This window comes from Branchiostoma belcheri, unplaced genomic scaffold (assembly GCF_001625305.1).
Source record: "Branchiostoma belcheri isolate BF01 breed outbred unplaced genomic scaffold, Haploidv18h27 scaffold45, whole genome shotgun sequence".
Taxonomy (NCBI): Eukaryota; Metazoa; Chordata; class Leptocardii; order Amphioxiformes; family Branchiostomatidae; genus Branchiostoma; species Branchiostoma belcheri.
The window spans coordinates 972,595-992,850 of record NW_017804076.1 but is presented as its reverse complement, the minus strand read 5'-3'; the positions used below and the strand labels follow the sequence as shown (position 1 = coordinate 992,850).

At 40.2% G+C, this 20,256-nt stretch overlaps 6 protein-coding genes across 7 annotated transcripts; all 6 read left to right on the top strand.

The window, feature by feature from the left end:
* The first annotated feature begins 1,270 nt into the window (after positions 1 to 1,270).
* Positions 1,271 to 3,111, top strand: LOC109478721 (transmembrane emp24 domain-containing protein 6-like). The gene is made up of 4 exons (XM_019780433.1): positions 1,271 to 1,566; positions 1,732 to 1,864; positions 2,255 to 2,409; positions 2,863 to 3,111. Exons 1-4 carry the CDS (start codon positions 1,357 to 1,359, stop codon positions 3,091 to 3,093), a joined length of 729 nt encoding a protein of 242 aa, XP_019635992.1. The 5' UTR covers positions 1,271 to 1,356; the 3' UTR covers positions 3,094 to 3,111.
* A 1,521-nt stretch (positions 3,112 to 4,632) lies between these two features.
* LOC109478722 (transmembrane emp24 domain-containing protein 6-like) lies at positions 4,633 to 7,702 on the top strand. The gene is made up of 4 exons (XM_019780436.1): positions 4,633 to 4,890; positions 5,181 to 5,301; positions 6,097 to 6,251; positions 6,928 to 7,702. The coding sequence occupies exons 1-4, from the start codon at positions 4,681 to 4,683 to the stop codon at positions 7,156 to 7,158; spliced, it is 717 nt and encodes a 238-aa protein (XP_019635995.1). The 5' UTR covers positions 4,633 to 4,680; the 3' UTR covers positions 7,159 to 7,702.
* Positions 7,703 to 7,796: 94 nt separating this feature from the next.
* On the top strand, positions 7,797 to 10,538 carry LOC109478723 (transmembrane emp24 domain-containing protein 6-like). The gene is made up of 4 exons (XM_019780437.1): positions 7,797 to 8,313; positions 8,754 to 8,886; positions 9,310 to 9,461; positions 9,906 to 10,538. Exons 1-4 carry the CDS (start codon positions 8,113 to 8,115, stop codon positions 10,134 to 10,136), a joined length of 717 nt encoding a protein of 238 aa, XP_019635996.1. The 5' UTR covers positions 7,797 to 8,112; the 3' UTR covers positions 10,137 to 10,538.
* A 274-nt stretch (positions 10,539 to 10,812) lies between these two features.
* LOC109478725 lies at positions 10,813 to 13,463 on the top strand. Of its 2 annotated transcripts, none has more exons than XM_019780440.1 (4): positions 10,813 to 11,097; positions 11,856 to 11,985; positions 12,268 to 12,374; positions 13,166 to 13,463. In XM_019780440.1, the coding sequence occupies exons 1-4, from the start codon at positions 10,918 to 10,920 to the stop codon at positions 13,364 to 13,366; spliced, it is 618 nt and encodes a 205-aa protein (XP_019635999.1). In that variant the 5' UTR covers positions 10,813 to 10,917; the 3' UTR covers positions 13,367 to 13,463. The 2 variants fall into 2 exon arrangements, with proteins under 2 accessions (XP_019635999.1, XP_019635998.1); XM_019780439.1 differs by having other exon boundaries at positions 12,226 to 12,374.
* Positions 13,464 to 14,756: 1,293 nt separating this feature from the next.
* LOC109478734 lies at positions 14,757 to 16,582 on the top strand. Its single transcript, XM_019780453.1, has 3 exons — positions 14,757 to 14,973; positions 15,315 to 15,451; positions 15,945 to 16,582. The coding sequence occupies exons 2-3, from the start codon at positions 15,326 to 15,328 to the stop codon at positions 16,218 to 16,220; spliced, it is 402 nt and encodes a 133-aa protein (XP_019636012.1). The 5' UTR covers positions 14,757 to 14,973; positions 15,315 to 15,325; the 3' UTR covers positions 16,221 to 16,582.
* An 872-nt stretch (positions 16,583 to 17,454) lies between these two features.
* LOC109478738 (delta-type opioid receptor-like) lies at positions 17,455 to 19,822 on the top strand. Its single transcript, XM_019780456.1, has 3 exons — positions 17,455 to 18,188; positions 18,706 to 18,865; positions 19,577 to 19,822. Exons 1-3 carry the CDS (start codon positions 17,529 to 17,531, stop codon positions 19,756 to 19,758), a joined length of 1,002 nt encoding a protein of 333 aa, XP_019636015.1. The 5' UTR covers positions 17,455 to 17,528; the 3' UTR covers positions 19,759 to 19,822.
* Positions 19,823 to 20,256: the final 434 nt, after the last annotated feature.

Here is a 20,256-nt window from a genome sequence, read left to right as displayed (position 1 = left end):
CTCTTTTCAAAGCTTGTCTCAAATCAAGAATGGCCGCTCATAATTTAGAGAAATAACGTTAGATCATTTTTTTCTGAATATGAGTTCTTGTCAATACTGTATTGTTTTCTACGGAACGATTTTAGCCAAATAGTTTGTCTCTTACCTGTACTAAAAAGCGTAGAAGAAGAAGTCGCCTTTGAACCGCCCTTGTCTCCCAACACACATCGCCATCTTGTCTTCTCGAAGATTCACCGGAGCGGGAACATCCGCATTTTCTCCTCGATACATCACGAGAACGGCATAATTCTACCGTGAAAAGTTCCCAACATTGTACTCCACACTTTAGAAAGACATTCCTCCGATAAAAACTCGAGAAAGTACCCTGAAAGTTGCACAAAAATAACATCTCGGAGAATTCTCGTCCTGCCAAACCGCCATTTTGAAGGAACCATGCTCAATGTTTTTACACAGGTGTGCAAGACAGCCTTGTCTAATTAATGTGGTGCTGCTGATCTAATTACGAAGAGAAATTCAATCTTAAAGAAAATGAAAAATATACATATATACAATTCCTATTACACACAAAGTTTTCACGAATAGCGTTTTGGATGTTGGATGCAGGACTGAGGTTCTTGGTTCGAATTCATAGCAAGTGGCCCCAACGTTGAATGTTTATTCTCACGATAAATAAATGGCGGGAAAGCCTTCTTAAGATCCCTGGATAGAACATAATCTGTATGCGCTCATGTTGGGAGGCTAAATATTTTCCTAGCTTCCAGTTTCTGTTACAAACCGCGTCCTTAACATATAGTGGCAGATGGTTTGTGACGGAAACGGGCAGCTAGGAAAACGTTACCATTTAGCCTCCCAACATCTGCTTGAATATTAGATAGCCCCATAGGGGGAATAGAACATGGTGTTGGTGTTAGCCAGCAGAAGAAAATCGTCCTTGAGCCGAGGATCTCAGGAGCACACTTCAATGTTGTTATTTGACAGGATAACGGCAATAAGAATACGTCAGACATTAATTTTGCAAAAAAAAAGTAAAACCAGGGGAATTTTTATGGGGAATTCTTATAGGAGGTGAAACTTATCGCTTTTCAAAGTCTCCTATGGGGAAGACCCCAGCGTAGAATATACATAACACCATATCATCACAATGAGAAAGAAGCCGACTAAAGTACCTTCATAAATAGATAGAAATTCTACCCCTTCCACCCCTTCAAAAGCTCCTGAATGGAATCACCCAAGCTATATGGACCAGTAAACTTAAAACCTGTTTTCCTGGTCACCTCATTACTTCTCTCTCTCTCTCTCTCTTAAAATTAGGTCAGACAATAACATTTTCTGAGGGGAAAATTTGCACTATCCAACATGAGACTCGCTCGGTATTTCGTACTTTGTACAATGATCATTGTTGTAGCTACAAACCAAGAGGTAGAAGACAGACTATCTGAGCTGAACGAAGACCTACCAGAACACAAGCAGGTGTCTTTCCACGTTGCTATAGAAATACCGAACAGATACGCAGAATGCTTCTATCAGTATGTGGGAGAGAACGCCAAGCTGTACGTTGAATTCAAGGTAAGATATGCAACATTTTGAACCATTTGCAAAGCTAGAGAAAACAGTTTTTATCCTCCGTACATTTGCTAGCAACTATCCTTCTCCCAATGTTTGACGTTTATCTGTCTTAAACTTATAATTATTAACCATAATTGCATCACCAAGACACTGTGCTTTGTACAGGTATTAAAGGGATACAACACGGATCAAAACATTGTGATGAAAATATTCGACCCAAATGGAGAAGAATTCGCAGAGCGGATAGGTAATTCCGGGGAAGCAGTGCGGGATCTTGGAGAAGGTGACAGACTCAACAGTAAGTAAGCTGGCAATGTTTTTATCTACTCGAACATTTATGCACACTAGAAACAATTGGGGGCAAATGTGCACTTCCTGTAGCAGCTCTACCAGGCTTCGGGAAGCGGCTGCAAAGTGTAGAAATTGGCCATGTAATGTGCTAGGGGAGTTGGTCCACGCTAAGTAAGAGAAGAGTTTGCCGCTCTCGAAAACTGTTTTTATTCTAGTTAACATTATGGTCTATTTTGGCTAAATGCACATGTTAACAAATGTGGTCTATAGGGTATAAAACATGGAGTATTGAACACTGAAACGCTACATTCTCGTGCTAAAATTGTATATATTACAACAATACTATTTATCATATGCTGTTAATCACCGCTTCCTCTCTCCTCTCTTCTTATCAAAGCACCGGGCATCTTTAAGATTTGTTTCTACAACTTGGACAACATCTTCGCGCGGCTTGTAGACATCAGTGTGCGTGTGAAGAGTGTGAACTGGCTGGAGTACAGGGATAACCTACCGGAGGACACGTTACAGGACCTGGATAAAACTCTCATCATGGTAACTTCACTTACAAATTGTTAGAGCTACTTACGGATAAACCTTGTTAAATACAACTACTTTCTGATGACACCACATTTTGCCACTTGGAAGATCATAAATTTAAGTGTAAATCTACGAAGAAAATGATTCTTCTGATAATTTCTAAGTTAAGTGTAGATGATAAGAACAAGACCAAGTCACGGTCCATGTTTTGCTTCTAGATTAAATGAAGCATCGTACAAACTATGTCGGCAACTCAACAAGATCTGTAGACTACAGATGTGTATTAGATCGCTGTACATGCATGACAGCATGGAATTTGCGCTACATAGAAAAACAAACAAGCAAGACAACACCATTGTTTGTTAATTGTTTCTGTGTTGCTAGTTGTAGATAAACCCTGTGTCGTTTGACCAAATTTCTAGAAAATTCAATCAAACACATGTTGTTCTTGTTGTTTTCATGTACCAGGAGTCCCTGGACAGACTGGATGAGTCCGTCAGCTGGGTAAAACTACAGACCATGAGAAACAAAGTTCGTCTGTACGCAGACTTCCTGACCGTCAAGTCCAACCTGAGCTATGTAGACAACCTGGGCCTGATGAGCTGTCTGGCCATCATAGGATCAGGCATGCTGCAGGTCTACTTCGTCAGGAAACTGTTCGAGACGAAACATGTCCGCGGGACAACCAACAAGGCGTGATGGAAGGAAGGAGGGAGGGAGGGAAGGATGGAGGGAAGAAGGAAGGAAGGGAGGATGGATGGATGGATGGATGGAGAGATGTTTGGAAGGGAGGAAGGGAGGAAGGAGGGAAAGAAGAATGAATGTATGGATGGAATGAAGGAGGGAAGGATGGAATGGAGGAAGGATGGAATGGAGGAAGGAAGGATGGATGGATGGATGGATGGATGGAGAGATGTTTGGCAAGGGAAGAGAGGAAGGAAGGACGGATGGAAGGAAGGGAGAAAGGAAAGGAGGGAGGGAAGGATGGAGGGAAGGAAGGAAGGAGGGAAGGATGGATGGATGGAGGGAAAGAAGGAAGGAAGGATGGATGGATGGAATGAAGGAGGGAAGGAAGGATGGATGGAGAGATGTTTGGAAGGGAGGAAGGAAGGAAAGAAGGATGAATGTATGGATGGATGGAATGAAGGAGGGAAGGATGGAATGGAGGAAGGATGGATGGATGGATGTTTGGCAAGGGAAGGGAGGAAGGAAGGACGGATGGAAGTGATAGAGGAAGGGGAGATGGATGGAACGAAGGATGGATGGGTGAGTGGATGAAAGGATGGATGGAAGGAAGGCAGGAAGGAACGAAAGAAAGAAAGAAGGAAGGATGTTTATATCATTTGATAATTTACTTATGTGTTTGTACGGACCGTTTGCAAGTAATTTGCTGAAAACATGCCTGTATCTGCGTGTTTTTTGCCGTGAAGGTGTATGTGTGTATAATATACATAAGTCTGTGAATGGATTATGTCATTAAATTCTATTTGTCTGTAATAAGCATATGCATCTGCGTATTTTTCAACTAATTTATAAAAAAAGGATGCACATGCATTACTGCCTAGGTATCGGTTTTGGGTCCAAATGTAGGGAAATCAAGCCATCACGTATTCAAGTAACGTCAAAAGTCATATCAGAAAAAGGTGTATTTAGTACCCACCATTAGTCATGATGCTGTAATTACAAACGTTTAATGATCTCGTAAGTAACACAAAACCCAAATGTGGTTGTAATTTACACAAAAGCGAACAGGCGGCGCTGTTAGATATAGGCGAATGATGATATATGGTAACCAAAATTACTAGTACAGTTGTATTTCACACCTGGTACTAGCTTTGTCATGATAAACTATTCGTGGTATCTTTTGTAGATGGGAACTTGAATAGTGACAAAATATGACGCCTTACGAGTGTGTTTAAAAGTTCGAAACACAGCTAGCCATCACCCATGTTTGTTTACATTCTGGTACGTTAGTTTGTGGTGGCACCACAAACTGAGGACGCCTCGTGTGGACTGTTCAAGCTCCAACCATAAATATCAGAAATATGAGAGACAATTGCATAAATATGTTCCAAAGTGGAATTTAATTACATTCACACGACTATTCTTTTTTCAATAAAAAGGCTTCAATTTTTGTGAAAAATGTTACATGTTGCTCCTTTAAATAGTCTGTGGACCAACAAAACCGGTTTTGGCTGTCACTCGACCGGGTCGCTCTTCTTCCAAGTAGTTCAGACAATTTCAGCTTTAGTATTCTGTAGTACTCGAGCTGTAGACACATCCGACATGACACTCGCTCAGTTTTTTGTATTATGCGCGATAATTTCTATCGGTGCTGGAGATAAAGAGTTGGAGTTGGCAGCGAAACTAGATGAGTATGCCCATTCAGACGACAGGGAAGTGTTCTTCCATGTAGCCATCGAGATTCCTGCCAGAAAAATAGAATGTTTCTACCAACATGTGGGAGAAGATGCCAAAATGGAGGTCAGCTTCGAGGTAAGAATACGACATTTTTTTTCAAACATTTGTAAATCGAGATAAAGTACGAATCTCGTGTGTTAAAATTAGCCTATACCAGGCTTGGAGGAGCAGCTGGAAAGAGTGAAATTTGCCAGATAAATAAATTGTATGCCAGAGGAGTTGGTCCATGCTAAGCGAGAACAGTTTGTTAGTCTCTAGCTGCACCTGGACGATATCTTTTTCACCTCTAACTATTTCGATCTCCTAACCCTTAGCGTCTTGGTAACTACCATTGAAAATCTGTCCCTTTCTGTGTGTCTGTGCAGCTTCTGAAGGATACAGGCACTGACGAAAAAGTTGTGGTGAAAATGTGGGATCCAAGCGGCACAGAAATAGAGAGAAGAGTGGTTACTTCTGATGGAAGCAGTATTGAGCCAGACGGAAACAGTAAGTGGTGTTTAATGCTTCTCATCATCATAGCGATTATGCAAGACAACTTGAAGTACGCGATGCACTCCCCAGCCTATATCATGTGTTCCAATGGTATAACCCTAAAATGCTGTGTTCCAATGGTATAACACATGGACCCATATGTTAACATCATAAACTGACAGACAACAGAAGTAATTGGGCTATGGCAAGCACAGGTCATGCGTTTACAAACGCACATCTATAGACATCTAACACAAAAAAATAGTAAATTTGGGTTCCTCTTGCTACTTGCTAACTATGTAGATCAGGAGGATGTATGATTAGTTAAAGTTGTTTTTTAAGTCATAAAGAAAAATTCTCTTTACTGTTTTGAATAGTATCACTTAAAAGTGAAAAAAATACTTACTAAATAACTAGAAAGAATATGCCATTGTGTGCCAAAAACATGAGTTTTAATGTAGAACCTACGGAGGAATTGTGATGAGCTATTTTGTGTATGATTTAGTGTCGACAACATAAACTGTCAAATCAGATCTCAGCCACCTACCGACCTTCTTCCATACTGCACCAACACTCCTAAATTTATTTCCCATGTTATGAACATCACAGTTTTAGATACTACTAGTTAGCTCGATAAGAACTGGTGTAGATTTTAGCTTGTTGCGAATTGAAACTGAAGGAATTTTTTGCTGAAGACAGCACGCAAAGCACGATAATTCTATATTTCTCTATATACATAAAATGTAGTTATAAAATGTAGTTCAAAGTCTTGGGTTATATTGTAGTTACTAATATTTGTCCTTGCCCCAGTCCCAGGCACCTACAAGATTTGTTTCTACAATCTGAACAAACTGTTCGCGCGGCTGGTGGACGTCAGCCTGACGGTAACCAATGTGAACTGGCTGGAGAACATAGAGGCACTACCGGAGGCACTGCTAGAGGACCTGGACAAAACTCATATGACGGTAAGTATACTAGTAACTACCATGGAACATTTCGGATACTCCTTTCATGGTTAATAATAATAATAATAGTAACTCTCTATAGAACCATGCACCACATGAAGTAATTGTTAAAGAATAGCCTCTACCAGGCTTCGGGAGGCGGCTGGAAAGAGTAGAAATTGGCCAAATAGAGAGAGATAACACGCCAGGGGTTACATAGAGTAGCGGACCAACTCCCACGGCATGATATCTCTCTATATGGACAATTTTCTTCTCTTTCCAGCCGCCTCCCGAAGCCAGGTAGAGGCTAGTTAAAGAAGCATTATGTGGCATAAGAACGATACAAAATGTGCCATTCAGGAAGCATTTTGGGAAGTGGAGCAAGGTTGGCTGGGTCGGCTGGTGTTCGGCTGCGCCAAAAGAAAGCTAGTTTCAAAATGTTTAAAACATTCGGGTGTTGACGGGAGGTTCGTTCATGGTTGTCTTGTGGTTTACTGGTGTTCGGAAGTAGTCCAGGGCCTTGTTGGCAGCCAAATTTGACTCAAATCTAACACAAATCGACTCATATCGAAAGATAGGCGTGGGCAGACTGCTCTCCAACTTCAGTCAACCTTGGTCGGCTGGTGTTCAGGGGAAGGTTCTGATTGTTTCAAATGGGCTTTAGACAACTCCTAGTCTTTTTTTTACTTTCTAACAGGAATCCCTAGGTAAACTGCGCACACTCTTCACACTGGTGCGTCTGCAAGTTGAGGTGGTCAAGCGGCGCATGTTCTCAGACTTCCTGACCGTGCAGTCCAACCTCACGTACGTGGACCGGCTGGGGTTCATGAGCTGCGTGGCGATCATAGGGTCAGGCATGCTGCAGGTCTTCTTCGTCAGGAGGATGTTTGAGACACCCAACGTCCGAGGCACGAAAAACAAGACATGATAGAAGGAATGTTGATGTAACGTAGGCTAGAGTAACAGTGGTGGCAGCGGGGGTGGTAGGAGGGATGCTAGTACACACAACTTACGCAAGTGATGATTTTCGAAATACTCAATATTTTGTCAATTGCTTACGGCATATTCATCCATTATGCAGCACTAAATGATACCTACATATTTGTGCTCAGCTGTGATATAAGATAAATACAGACGTGGTTAAATATCATATAATTATGAGGAAAATATTGAATACATTGCAAGGTTAGTGATTTAAAACATGCATGTATAACCAAGAAATAACTATGTTATGTACGTTTTATCACATGTTTGATAACGCTCTTATATCAGTAACTTTGCAAACATGTTGCCATTTTATCTGCTACAAGACATGTACTGTGAGTTGAAGCGATACCATAAGAATAATGTTTTCATATTGAATGATGAGAAGAGTTGTATGATTCTTTTAAAAGTAAACCGGAATAAACGTCATCGTTGGTACTTAATGTTGAATGTACATTGCTCTTTTGCAATAAACCCTGCCAAATTCAGCCACAAATATTTCTAGACAAATTTCCTTCCACTATCTCACTGAAAGTTGTCAAGAAGCAAGCAACAATATCTATAAATCGGTTCCATAGTAAAGCAGCTCTTATTGACATATCATTCATGATTGCACGCTCAAATTTGCCAGTATATTCCCCAGCCTATACCACTGCACCTTAGATCAATAAAACGACGTGTTTCGATATTATAACCCATAGGTTGACATCATGAACTAAGTGTAGTTATCATTGCAACTTTAAATTTGCCGCCTAAAATGTGCAAATGACACACCTGTGCAACTAGACCTGTCAGGTAGGTTCAGTTTTACCTGTGCGCTGACCCGTTAAGGTATGACCCTCACCAGTAGTGTACACTTAAGGAAGGCGTGTCTTCCGGGCACGTACACACCTGAAACATGAAGGGCGTTACAGTCCAATTTCTGGTCCTCTCCTTAACCTGTGAGTGTCTAGTCTCTGCGTGGGATGAAGACCAAGAGTTTGACTCAAATGCTCTACCAGGAGTGGAGTCTGACTTCTCCCTGTCCATAGGCACTTCCAAACCCGAATGTTTCTATCAGTTCGTGGGAGAAAACGCGACACTGCACGCTAACTTCCAGGTAAGACACGGTTGAGCTATTCACAATCATGCTACATACATGTTTTCTACATGCTATATGCTAGAAGATATGGAATAGGTTTTTAATACGTACATGATCATTTATATCGGGCAATTACCCAGCCACAAGCCACCACAACACGATATGTACTTACATGTACAATAACAACTAGCCCTAGTTTTCACGTACATGTATTCACGTCAATATAGCCATCATATAGCCATCATATAGCGCCATCTTGATTCTGATAATTGCGTCCTATAGTATATAGTGACAAAATGACCTTGTGGCCTTTTTGTGGTCCAAAAATAGACGGACAATAGAAAGACAAAAGTTGGACTGAAAAAAAAAATGAATGATTGCAAGAGAAGGAGACTATCAGAATTTTTCCTATTATTGCTTGCATTCATCACTTATATGATATTTATCTTAATTTACAGGTGTTGAGGACCGATGGAACTGATAAGAAGGTTATTTTCACGGTCCACGATCCGAAGAAAACGTTACTGAACTTCACTCAGGCTGAGAGTATGGACAAGTTTGAGTACGACATGAAGAAACAAGACGTCCCAGGTACATTCTCTTGGTGCTGGTATCAGCTACATATTTATCTTAAACAGTTACTGCTACGATTTTCCCAAGTTTTCATATAAATAGAAGACCACCGAAAGTCTTCATTTCTATAAAGATCACAAAACACACTAGTTATGCAGAACGCGTGCGTTTGGGACTATGTCTTCAAAGATTTTTTTTCGAAGAAGTCAAACCTCATAATAGCGAATGTAACACTTAATAGTTGACTAAACAAACAGCAGTTTTATTGTCTTTGACAGTGTACATTCGGGCAAGATTTTGCAAGCAAATAGAATTAAATTTGAAATATTTGTTTCTCTATTACATGTCAGGCAGCAGTGAGGCCAGTATTCAAATTAAATATATACTTAAGCCATTATAGTAGTATCTGAGCTCACCTAAATGTACATCATGTTTGCACAGGTACCTTCAGTATCTGCCTGTCTAACCCCAGTAAGCTGTACAACAAGCTGGTGTACCTGTACGTGGCCGTGTACCGTCTGGAGGACTGGGAGAAGTACAGACAAATACAGTCTCCTCAGGAGATGGAAGCCATGGGACTGGGACAAATCACTGTGAGTTATGCCTTCTGTTATTAGAGCGATATCATTGCCAAAATTGCGGATTTTGTATCAGTGCCATGGAAAAAAATTAGACAAAACAGAGTTCTAGGATCTCATACCTTCGCCACATAATGTTTACCTTTACGGCTGACTAATTATACATTTCCTACGGTGATTATTTGTGCAAATAAGATCCTCATTTGCATGGATAAAATTAGTTTATCATATTCTCTACCCAGTGACAGTCTTATGTAACAAAGAAGGCTATTCTAGCATTTTATCATAATTTATGCAAATGAGGTCCTGATTTGAATACGTTATGTTAAATGGTGTTCATTTCCATGTATGAAGTTCTTGGCAGTTACCACTTTGAAACTATAGCATTTTCTCAGTAATTATGCAAATTAGGTCTGCATTTACATAACTCATTGCAACTTCACATTTTTTATTACACAGACTTCGCTGAACCATGTGGCTGACAATGTTAAAGACATCGGTTACATCACCAAAATCATCAAGCTGCACAAACTAGTGGACTTCTATACCGTGTCCTCCAGCCTGAACTACGTGACCAGGATGGGGCTGTGTAACTGTGTATTGATAGTCGGCTCAGGACTGTTGCAGGTTTACTTCGTACGGAAATTATTTGCATCACACAGTGTGAGAGGAACGTCTGCTTCGGCTTAAGGGAGATTAGGATTACGTAGAGAAGATTAAGATTACGCAAGGGGGATTCAAGTTACGTCGACGTCTTCATTATCATTCTATATGCAGCCTATATAAGGAATTCAGTTCATTCCTATTCCATACTAGCCACCCAGTCTTGTATTAGTTAGGATAGCCTTATGGACATGTAGTTAATATGTACTAGTAGATGCCATACTTTATATCCTGTATGTACAACTGTTGTGCAATAAAGTTATATCTTTATGTAATCGTTGATAAATTAGTTTTGCTAAATGGTGTGAGAAAGAATCATTGACGCTGTACAGTATAATCATATTTCAAAAGGGATGGTATGTATCAAAATATACGTTTTCTAAGCATAGATTTTTCACTGCTGTAATATACTTCTCTCATGAAAATGTACATTTTCACTGCTGTTGTTTTAATTGTGTGATAACGTACTATCAGAAAGTTGGCGTTAGATTAAGGCCTTCGTATCCTTCCCCAATACCTCTGTATGTCATAGTACGACGCTGAACTTTATTCCAACACAAATGGACCACAGGGATCATATTTTCAACGACCACTATCTGGTATGTCTATAATTCTGTAGATTAAACGATGCTTACATGTTTTGGCGCTTTGCCACGTAGCCTTTAAAAACAAGAAAAACCTGTCAGCTGATGTCAAAGGGCACAGAAAAATGGGCACTCAGTGTAGCAAAAAGCCTCTTATGTTTGTGTTTGTTGAGCACATTTAATTCCCTTACAAAGATCATCTCAATTTCAAGCCATTATCAGAAATGTTGACCGTGAGGTTACTGATAATGACCGTGGTGTTGGCCCGCGCCAGTGCCCGGGATTTGTTCGACCTGACGGGCGAGGTGTACTCAGACCTGTCGGTAGTGGTACGGAGACGGGGGAAGGAGTGTTTCTACCAGCCGGTCGACGACGACGTAGAAACCATGTATATCCAGTACACGGTGAGTGTGAGTGATAGCACGTCGGCAGAACTGCACCTACCTGCGCGAAACCCGTAGTGCATTGTACATAGCACTTCGGCAGAACATCTCATATCAGGTCGTATTCGCATATATAAGGTCAACATTCCGTCTATAGTTTCCAAATATTGTGTCTGAAAAAATACCGTCTGCAACAGGGAAAATTCTGACGCAACGTTGACCAAAAATCCAACGAAAACCGTGAAAAATACTAGTAGGGGGGTTTGCGCAGGCGCAGTACGATCTGCCGACGTGCTGTGAGTGATGACGTATCAAATATGTGACAGCGTTAAAGACGTAATATTGTTCCTTATAGCTTTTCAAAAACTTCGGCAGCAAGTGATGGAACAACCAAATAACGTTACTACTATGTAAACCCTATGTAAAATAAGGTATGTAGCGTGAAGGCTACGATTACATAACATCGCCATATTCAATATATTGAAAGAAACATCAGACATTTATCTTGTATTGTTGTAAGGCCACAGCAAGTAGTTTTTATAGATGACATCAGCGCGCGCATTAATTTTCGCCTGATTTTGGGAAAAAAAAACACAAGAAACTTTGTTGCCCTCTGACAGTGGTCAACATGCCGAAATGGGCAAAGATGTCTGTTGCCCGCCCGCTCGCATTAGATTTGGAGTCTGCGGAGGATGTCATCCATACAATTTACTTGCTGTGGCCTAATTTAAATATACTTGTTAAGTGAACTGATGTAGTGTTGTATGTTGAACCTATAGGCCTTGAGGGAGGACATACTGGATGAACTACAATTCATAGTCAAAGACCCAGAGGGGAAGGTTCTAAAACAAACGACTGGCGAGTCGAACAGTTTTGATTTGGACTTTACTGAAGATCCCCACCAGAGAGGTAAATTAATTCGCACCGTAGCCGACAAGTACACACCTGCGTCGGTGTACGTACCTGTCGGCCACGGTAAATTAGAGAAAAATGTCGTTTCCAATAATAATAGAGATGCTGTCTTATCTCGTAGTCTAAGATTTTATTCACTTAAACACAGAATAGAGGTTGTTCATCGTTGATTAATTTTATACCGCATATACAAGCCTACTGTCATCAACCTTGCTAATAACCCCCCCCCCCCTCCAGGGACATATTCCATCTGTTTCTTCAACAATCACATCATCAAAGACATCATCGTGTATCTGGAGATGGAGGTTTGGAAAGAAGACGCCTTTACTGGGGATTATGAAGATGACACTGAAATTGATGCTGAGATAGCTTTAGAATCCGTTTCGGTGAGTTTTTAGAAAGTAGTGTGCTGGTAGTTATAAAATGTTTATCTGTAAGAATTGACAGATGCCATTGCTAAGATTGTGTATCTTATAAGGGTGTCGCATGTCCATAATGTATACTTGGCCAAGACAAATAACATACCATTGTGTACTCTCCAAGCAGAGGTTTGGGGTTCTTATTTTTGACGTGTTTTATGCATTTTTATTGGACTCTCTTTTTGTACTGGAATTCTTTTCGCCACCCTAACCTGGAGTGGTAACTGTCTGGCAAATAGATACTGTTTTGCCAATTTGATACTGTCTTTGCAGCCAGCCTAAAGCTCTACTTGGAGAATTACTGAATCCTATAATTAGTAAATACAAACAATATGTACCTTTAAAGGCATCCAATGCGATTTCAGGGCAGCAAAACTGGAAATGTCCTGAATAAGGCAATCTTTGTGATATTGGCACATACTGCTTCACATTAGCTAAACATTAGGTAGGTAGGTAGCACATTTGAATCAGCATTTCATACTTTGGGCATTTAAAACTGCAGAAACAAGCCCCAAGATGAGTCCTTTTGTTTTCTGGGTGGTACCCTAAAATCAGCCCAGGGCCATTCCATTAACTATTTTCCGTCAGACGTTTTGAAATTTTTGCTCCATGAGGGTCACAATACATTGGGATAGTGTTGTTTCAACTTAAGTAACTAAGTAACTATAATATTGACTTTTGAAAAATCGGGTTTCCAAGCCCTAAAAACTGCACTGGGTGCCTTTAATTGGACAAATATTTTTCTCTTTTCCACACAGGATTCTCTGAAGACAGTGGCAGAGAATGTAAAATCCATGGACTTACATACTAAGAAAATTTCCCAACGATATCGCCGGGACTCGTTCGAGCTAACTTACAGCAATTCTTACGTCAACAACGTCGGAATATTAACGTGCGCGATGATTATATGCGCGGGACTGTTCCAAGTGTATTTTATAAGAAATCTGTTTCACACATAAAAAGTTCATGGTATCCAGAGTCCTACATAAATGAATGCTTGATTTTTCTTCCCTACGTTTTGTAGGTTTGGTAATTTGAAACATTAAAATGAATTCTATACGGCGTCTAAAAAGTTTTTGTGAGTTTTCAAAGTAATCTTGTAAACTGTAACTGTAACTTGTTCACTGTTTATACGGATACACCTATGCGATAATTTGATTTGTATTATAGGTTTTGAAATAAGTCAACCCACAATAAATTTTGCTTGTTCACACTAACAATGTTTTATATATTCAATGCACATAGGAATTCATAGTTGTTAAAGCAACACAGGATTTGGTACACATATCCAGCCCTGCATTTGCAGTATTGTACTATGTTTCACTGTCTGTTGTTTCAGTCCTTCAAATTTTAAAACAACAAATACTGTCTCTATCTGCAAGTCACTGTATTTGTAATTCCCGCCAGGTCATTCCAGGCAAGCCCTTTGACCTCAGTCACACATTTGAGAAGCAGAAAAACTAGAAAAGCGAGCAAGAGTTAGAGGTCAAACCATTCATTCGCAACGATGTTTCGGCGTTGCGCATTGTAAACATTGTTTTACTCTCATTTCTGAGTCAATACAGCTTGTATTTTAGATAGCAAGCCTTACCTACAATTTCTACCAAGATGTTGGCCGGTTGTGTACTTGTTCTAGTTCTTGTGACGTCTTCTGTAGCCTACAGGGATCAAGACGAGTATGACAGGAACAGCTTGAGAGAAACGTTCACTGATTTCTCAATCGAGATTCCAGGCAATTCGAAGGAATGTTTTTACCAGGAGTTGGACGAAAGGGCTCTGGGGATGTATCTACAATACATTGTGAGTATCATACAATTTTGTAACTAAAATAGAGAGGTATGCTGTCTATGGGTGTGACCTTGCTACTGGATTTGTGTTGTGTATACTCGTATGACGTCACAAGGACGTTACACTTTGAGGAGAAGGACATGTTTTCAAAGCAACTTTTACCAGATCATACATGGTGCACGTGCCTTAGCCTCTACCAGGCTTCGAGAAGCGGCTGGAAAGAATAAAAACTGTCAAAATAGACAGATGATATTCCAGGGGAGTTGGTTCGCGCTAGAGTAAGGTTTGCCGATCCCGAAACTTTTGGCGAATTTCTACTATTTCCAGCCGCTTCCTGAAGCCTGGTAGAGGCTAGTGGTGTCTAATATAAGAATACAGACGATATGGACAATCAGCATTGTTAAATGATGTAGATTAACCATGTTAGACCTTAAGTTTAAATTGTAATTTCCAACACAAAGAATTGGGCCCACATTTTCTTCGACTGTGCAACTCCAGTTTTTAACTTTGCAAGTCCAATTCTTTATGTTGGAAATTACAGTTTAAACTTATGGCATAACCAACACAGATTATGACGTCTACCAACACAGAACTTTTAATATAAGATTAACCATATTTTATTTGCTTATACACCTACACCCAAAGGTTTTGTATCAAAAGAACCAGGACGATCTACACCTTACAGTCAGCGGTCCGGACGGAAAACGCTTGCTGCATGCTTTTGGAGAATACGACGACTTCCAAGTAAAATTCACTGACAGTGCTAGTGAAGAGAGAGGTAACTGTGCTATACACGTACCTTACAACTGTGGTTCCTGTTGTTACAGTAGTATATTTTAGATGAAGATGTTTTTGTTGTTGAAATATATCTAATCGTGTTTTAATACACAATCACCAATTGTGGTTCCCATTGTAGTATATTTCAGATGGAGATGTTTCTGTTATTAAAACATACCTAATCACGTTCAATAGACAACCACCAATAATGCAAAAGCAGTTTTATCTAACTTGTTGACTGGCCCATGGTGTAACGGCCTCAAAATCAATTTCAAATGGAGGCTCTTGATTGGTCAACTTTGCCTCTATTTTTCAGAATGCCTGTTCTCTTTCTTACTCCAGGCACCTATGAAATGTGCTTCGAGAACCAACATCTACTAGAAGAGACGGTAGTGTACGTTGAAATGTATGTTGAGTACGAGAGTATGTGGGGTATGATACTGGCCAGCGCTCATCATGACAAGTTGCGCAATGTTACGGTATGTACATGCGGTTCCTTGATATACTGGATGTTTTACGTGGAATTGTTTGGAAAATATACAGAACTTTCCATGTAAGGAAACGAATCCCTGTACACTAGAGAATAACCCTTCTATGTATTGCCCACTGCATGAAATTTTTTCAAACATATGGCATTTCATAATATGTACATGTACATGTTTAAAGGTAAAACGTTTGTTCCAACAAAAAAGAAAAAATGTTCTGGCCTAGACCAGTCACTCTGGTCTTCTTCAATAGACTGACCCAGTGATGCTTGTCACGTGACCTCTATGAGGTGTGACGTCAACACTGGGTCAAAGCTCCATAGCTAGGTGAGAACATTTCTCTTTTCAAAACTTTACGGTACTGGAACAAATGTTTTGCCTTTAGATATGTAACTACTAACACAGATGAACTCTCATGATGTACATGTGCATGTCCATTAGTTATGGCAGGACCCCTCACTAATGATCTTGACATATTTTTCTACAGACCTCCTTGAAGAAGATATCAGACAGAGTACAGAGAATGGATCTCCACGCCGGGCTGATCTCCCAGTGGTACCATAAAGACTCCCTCACGTTAAAGTTTAGCAACAAGAACATCGACAACTTCGGCATGTTGATCTGTGCGCTGATTATCGGTTCTGGACTGCTGCAGGCGTTTTTTATCAAGAAACTGTTTCTCCGCGCACAGGAGGAGTTAAGGAGCGACCCGCCTGTACTGTCTGAACAACCCAGAAAGGCGTCCAATTCCAGATTAGCCTAGCTAGCTATATAATAGAATTCACAAAGCAATCAGTTCTAGTAGATGGGTGCAGCAAAATGTATTTTCTAGCGGACCATTTCATCTCTCAATTTGGACAATTTCTACTCTTTCAAACCGCCTCCCGAGGCCTGCTAGAGGCTTCAAACTGATGGTATCATATCTCACTAACACACTGTAGTGATTGTGTACACTACAATCATCAATTTGCTTATGAGTCATTCTATGAAAGGAAGAAGGAATTTCATATTGGGTTTAACTAAGAGAAATTGCTACCTTTAACTGACGGTTACTCGAATACAGAGTGATAAAAGCTGTTTTGTATTTCATATTTAAAAGCTTCATCATTAAAATGTTACATAGAAAACTACAAAGAAGTTTACTTTAAGGTGTGTTGCCTAGAGTTTAATCGGAAGTCCACCCTCCTGTAATAAAAGACACCAGGTAAGAACACAATCAGTGTTCTGTTGTTTTGTTTTGTTTTGTTTTGTTTAGAGATATAACGTTAGCACAGTCTGTATTATGTTTATCACCCACAAGAGCAATGCCCGGTCACTGCAGCAGCAAATTAAATACACATTATATAAGCCAGATGACGTAATGGATAGTTGCATTTTATGATCTAAACCCTGACCACAACAGCATCCAAATGTTTCATGTCAAATTAGATTAGTAAATACTCGTGACCCAATGCAAAGCTTAGCTACAGCTATTTAAATATTTACTAGACACTTCCCGGGGCTCCCATTATCTTGGACCTGTCATTTACTAATGATATTAGTGACAACCAAGATACTGAGTGATCTTTTATAATGAGTCTAAACGTAAAACGTTTACAGCGTGCTACAAAAACGCCATCCGTTGAAACATTTCTTAAAACATTTCTAAACCGTAGCAGACTTCTGTCTATAAAAAAATCATGTTTATATTTGTAGCATTTCCATATGTACAGTTGGAATACATTTCCAAAACACGTGCACCTTCCATGTGTTACTAGCATCTGTGCTAGCATATTAACGGTCGTGCATTTGGGCAGTAATAGCTAATGGCTATGTCAAACATAGGAAGTAAACAAAGCATGGGGTCAGCCTATTGAACTCGATGTATGACGATCAACGGATTTAGATTTTTGCAAGTCATATCCTGTCTTTTATCCTGTCGACTGGGTATGATATGGCAACATTCTCTCTTTTAAACTTAAACTTAAACCTAACATCATGTAGCCATTGTACCTTGAGGCAAACAACGACCCACTGGCTGAAATAGGAGGATTTTACCGATACGGGCCTACTTCGAAGCTGGTAAGACACAATGAGTGCAGGCACTGCGTCTTCGTACTTTTCCGATGGGGAAAAGGCCCTGAGAAACGTACTTACAGCTCTCGGGTCGACATTTACAGTTGTGGGGATCGCAGGAAACCTTCTGGTAATCTTTATCATCTTGCGCTTCCCCTCAATGCGAACGGTCTCCAACGTTTACCTCTTCAGTATCGCGTTCTCGGACCTGAACCTTCTCATGGTGGCCCCGATTTTGATCCAGTTCTACCGGCACGGGCGGTGGACCTTAGGGCCGGGCTCGTGCGAAGCAGAGTCGTGTATAAAATTCACCAGTATGTTCGCCAGTTTCTTTCTCGTCAGCGCCTTCAACCTCCAGCGCTACCGAGCTATCGCCCGCCCCATAGAAACTCGACAGCGACAGAGTTTGAAACGGGCTGCTTTAGTTTGCTTCAGTATTTTTCTCTTGGCCCTTGTCGCAAATCTTCCATTCTGTGTGACGTCCTACGTAGTGGATGAAGTAGTGGACAATAAAAACGTGTCGGTTTGCCGCTACTTCTGGCCGGACTGGAGCAACATCCCAGAACAATCGGAGCGGGCCCACCGGCTGTACCTCACCAGTCTGGGCTTCCTACTGCCCCTCTGCCTGAACTTCACCTTGTACCTCCTCATCATTCGCAAGCTCCACAGCCAGGACGTAAGTAGGAATTCTTACAGCCATTCTCTTCCTCGCAACTCGTTAATGTTTAGGGTTTTATGAGACCAGCAGAAACAGAGTATTTCAAACAGTTGCCACAAATTCCATATCCTTCTACGAATTAAAAGATCACCAAAAGTCTACGTTTCTGCTAAGATCACAAAACCCACTCATTACACAGAACGTGGGACTACAATGTATATTCATTATCCCGTGCCTTAAAAAAGAAGTCAAACCTCATAATAGCAAACGTAGTATAGTAGTAGTAGTATAAGGTGACCAGACACTAGTTGTATGTCTCCTATTGCTTTACTTTGCTTTCTTTGACTGTGTACAAGCAATTAGCTGAAATCTAGTTGAATTTTATTCTAACATACGGTCAGGTTGTTTCTTTATTTGTTATATACGATTTGAAAATACTGAAATACAAATAGATAATGATAATATGAATATGAATCATAGAACGAAGAAAATCTGCGGCCCTTTTCACTAGCGTTTTACCTGCCCATGCTATCAGGCTTTTCGTTCTGCTGCGGTGGGAAAACATGTGAAAGACTCTACAACCGTGACTAAAATGGCGGTGATGGTGACGTCATCGTTCGTGATCTGTGTGGGTCCGTTTCACATGTACAACTTCGTCAGCGCAGTATCAGACATACACATATCCGAGTATGTAGGTACGTGAAACTATGAGCAAGCACATACGCTAAGCTTGTAGTTAGTATGTGCAAAGATGTATAGCGGATCTTACAACCCAAAACATCTGGCAGTTATCTAAAATGGATAGCATAGACCGCATACACTGGATATTGTTCTATTGAATCACATGACTTAAAATCGTGTGCTAAGTATTGGTCTTAAATTATAATTTTCACGTGAAAGTACAATCAAATATCAAGACGTAGTTGCAATAATTATATCAGCAAATCCGTAGAAACGTCATCATACGATTTTCTGTTGTTGTTAAAGTTATTTCGCAGTAATCATACAGTTAACGTTCATTTTCTGTTGTTGTTTAAGTTACTTGGCAGTAATCAATTATTTTCTCTTGTTGTTGAAGTTACTTGGCAGTAATCATACAGTGAACGTTAATTTTCTGTTGTTGTTTAAGTTACTTGGCAGTAATCAATTATTTTCTCTTGTTGTTGAAGTTACTTGGCAGTAATCATACAGTGAACGTTCATTTTCTGTTGTTGTTTCAGTTACTTGGCAGTAATCAATTATTTTCTCTTGTTGTTGAAGTCAGTTGGCAGTAATCATACAGTGAACGTTAACTTTCTGTTGTTGTTTAAGTTACTTGGCAGTAATCATCTGGATAATTTCCTGTTGTTGTTGAAGTTATTTGGCAGTAACAGTTAATTTTCTATTGTTCTTGTTGTTTTCCCCAGGTATGTGGACCTGTGTGCTAACCTTTGGGAACAGTGCCCTGGACCCCGTCATCTACGCACTCATGGGGACCAACTTTCAGGGCTGCCTCAAACAGCTCTTCTGTCGGCGGCCTCTGCCTACTGACACACAGACGCACCTCAATGATTCAAACGTTCTTCGTGAAAATGTTTCTTCTCCCTGAGGCCATGTTGATTTGATTATATGGATGACATCCGCGCGCGCATGAATTTTCGGCCGTTTCCAATAAAAAAAAAGTTTTCAACCATACTGTAAATCGTGCAAAACAGTTGCAAAATGAGCAAAAATATACCATAAGTTGCAAGGAAAACATTTAGAAATGATACCAATGTCGTAGACTGCCAGAATCAAAGGAAAAAAGACAAAAATGTAAAGAAATGAATTCGAAGAGTAGATTATTCGCCATAAAATATTCTGTGCCATTTGTTCAACCTTCATGACCACGTAGATTTCATAGTGAAAGCAACTTTTTTTTTTTTTTCAAAACTTTTTTTTTTATTCGCACGCGCGCATCAGTTTTGGGGTTCCCAGAGGATGTCATCCATATAATCAAATCAACATGGCCTAAGTAAAGAGTCAAGAGAAAATGTCATGCTGACAGTTTCTTCCCCAGAACCACTTCACTGTGGAACAAGCTTCCCCGTGAATGTTTCACCGCTAA

Bases quoted from the DNA above. Each gene is read 5' to 3' on its own strand.
- LOC109478721 (XM_019780433.1), top strand. From the start codon at position 1,357: ATGAGACTCGCTCGGTATTTCGTACTTTGTACAATGATCATTGTTGTA. The intron at 1,567-1,731 runs GTAAGATATGCA...TGCTTTGTACAG, and splicing joins AGCTGTACGTTGAATTCAAG to GTATTAAAGGGATACAACAC. The intron at 2,410-2,862 runs GTAACTTCACTT...TTCATGTACCAG, and splicing joins TGGATAAAACTCTCATCATG to GAGTCCCTGGACAGACTGGA.
- LOC109478722 (XM_019780436.1), top strand. From the start codon at position 4,681: ATGACACTCGCTCAGTTTTTTGTATTATGCGCGATAATTTCTATCGGT. The intron at 4,891-5,180 runs GTAAGAATACGA...GTGTCTGTGCAG, and splicing joins AAATGGAGGTCAGCTTCGAG to CTTCTGAAGGATACAGGCAC. The intron at 5,302-6,096 runs GTAAGTGGTGTT...TCCTTGCCCCAG, and splicing joins TATTGAGCCAGACGGAAACA to TCCCAGGCACCTACAAGATT.
- LOC109478723 (XM_019780437.1), top strand. From the start codon at position 8,113: ATGAAGGGCGTTACAGTCCAATTTCTGGTCCTCTCCTTAACCTGTGAG. The intron at 8,314-8,753 runs GTAAGACACGGT...CTTAATTTACAG, and splicing joins CACTGCACGCTAACTTCCAG to GTGTTGAGGACCGATGGAAC. The intron at 8,887-9,309 runs GTACATTCTCTT...ATGTTTGCACAG, and splicing joins GAAGAAACAAGACGTCCCAG to GTACCTTCAGTATCTGCCTG.
- LOC109478725 (XM_019780439.1), top strand. From the start codon at position 10,918: ATGTTGACCGTGAGGTTACTGATAATGACCGTGGTGTTGGCCCGCGCC. The intron at 11,098-11,855 runs GTGAGTGTGAGT...TTGAACCTATAG, and splicing joins CCATGTATATCCAGTACACG to GCCTTGAGGGAGGACATACT. The intron at 12,375-13,165 runs GTGAGTTTTTAG...TTTTCCACACAG, and splicing joins TAGCTTTAGAATCCGTTTCG to GATTCTCTGAAGACAGTGGC.
- LOC109478734 (XM_019780453.1), top strand. From the start codon at position 15,326: ATGTGCTTCGAGAACCAACATCTACTAGAAGAGACGGTAGTGTACGTT. The intron at 15,452-15,944 runs GTATGTACATGC...ATTTTTCTACAG, and splicing joins ACAAGTTGCGCAATGTTACG to ACCTCCTTGAAGAAGATATC.
- LOC109478738 (XM_019780456.1), top strand. From the start codon at position 17,529: ATGAGTGCAGGCACTGCGTCTTCGTACTTTTCCGATGGGGAAAAGGCC. The intron at 18,189-18,705 runs GTAAGTAGGAAT...CCATGCTATCAG, and splicing joins GCAAGCTCCACAGCCAGGAC to GCTTTTCGTTCTGCTGCGGT. The intron at 18,866-19,576 runs GTACGTGAAACT...TGTTTTCCCCAG, and splicing joins ACACATATCCGAGTATGTAG to GTATGTGGACCTGTGTGCTA.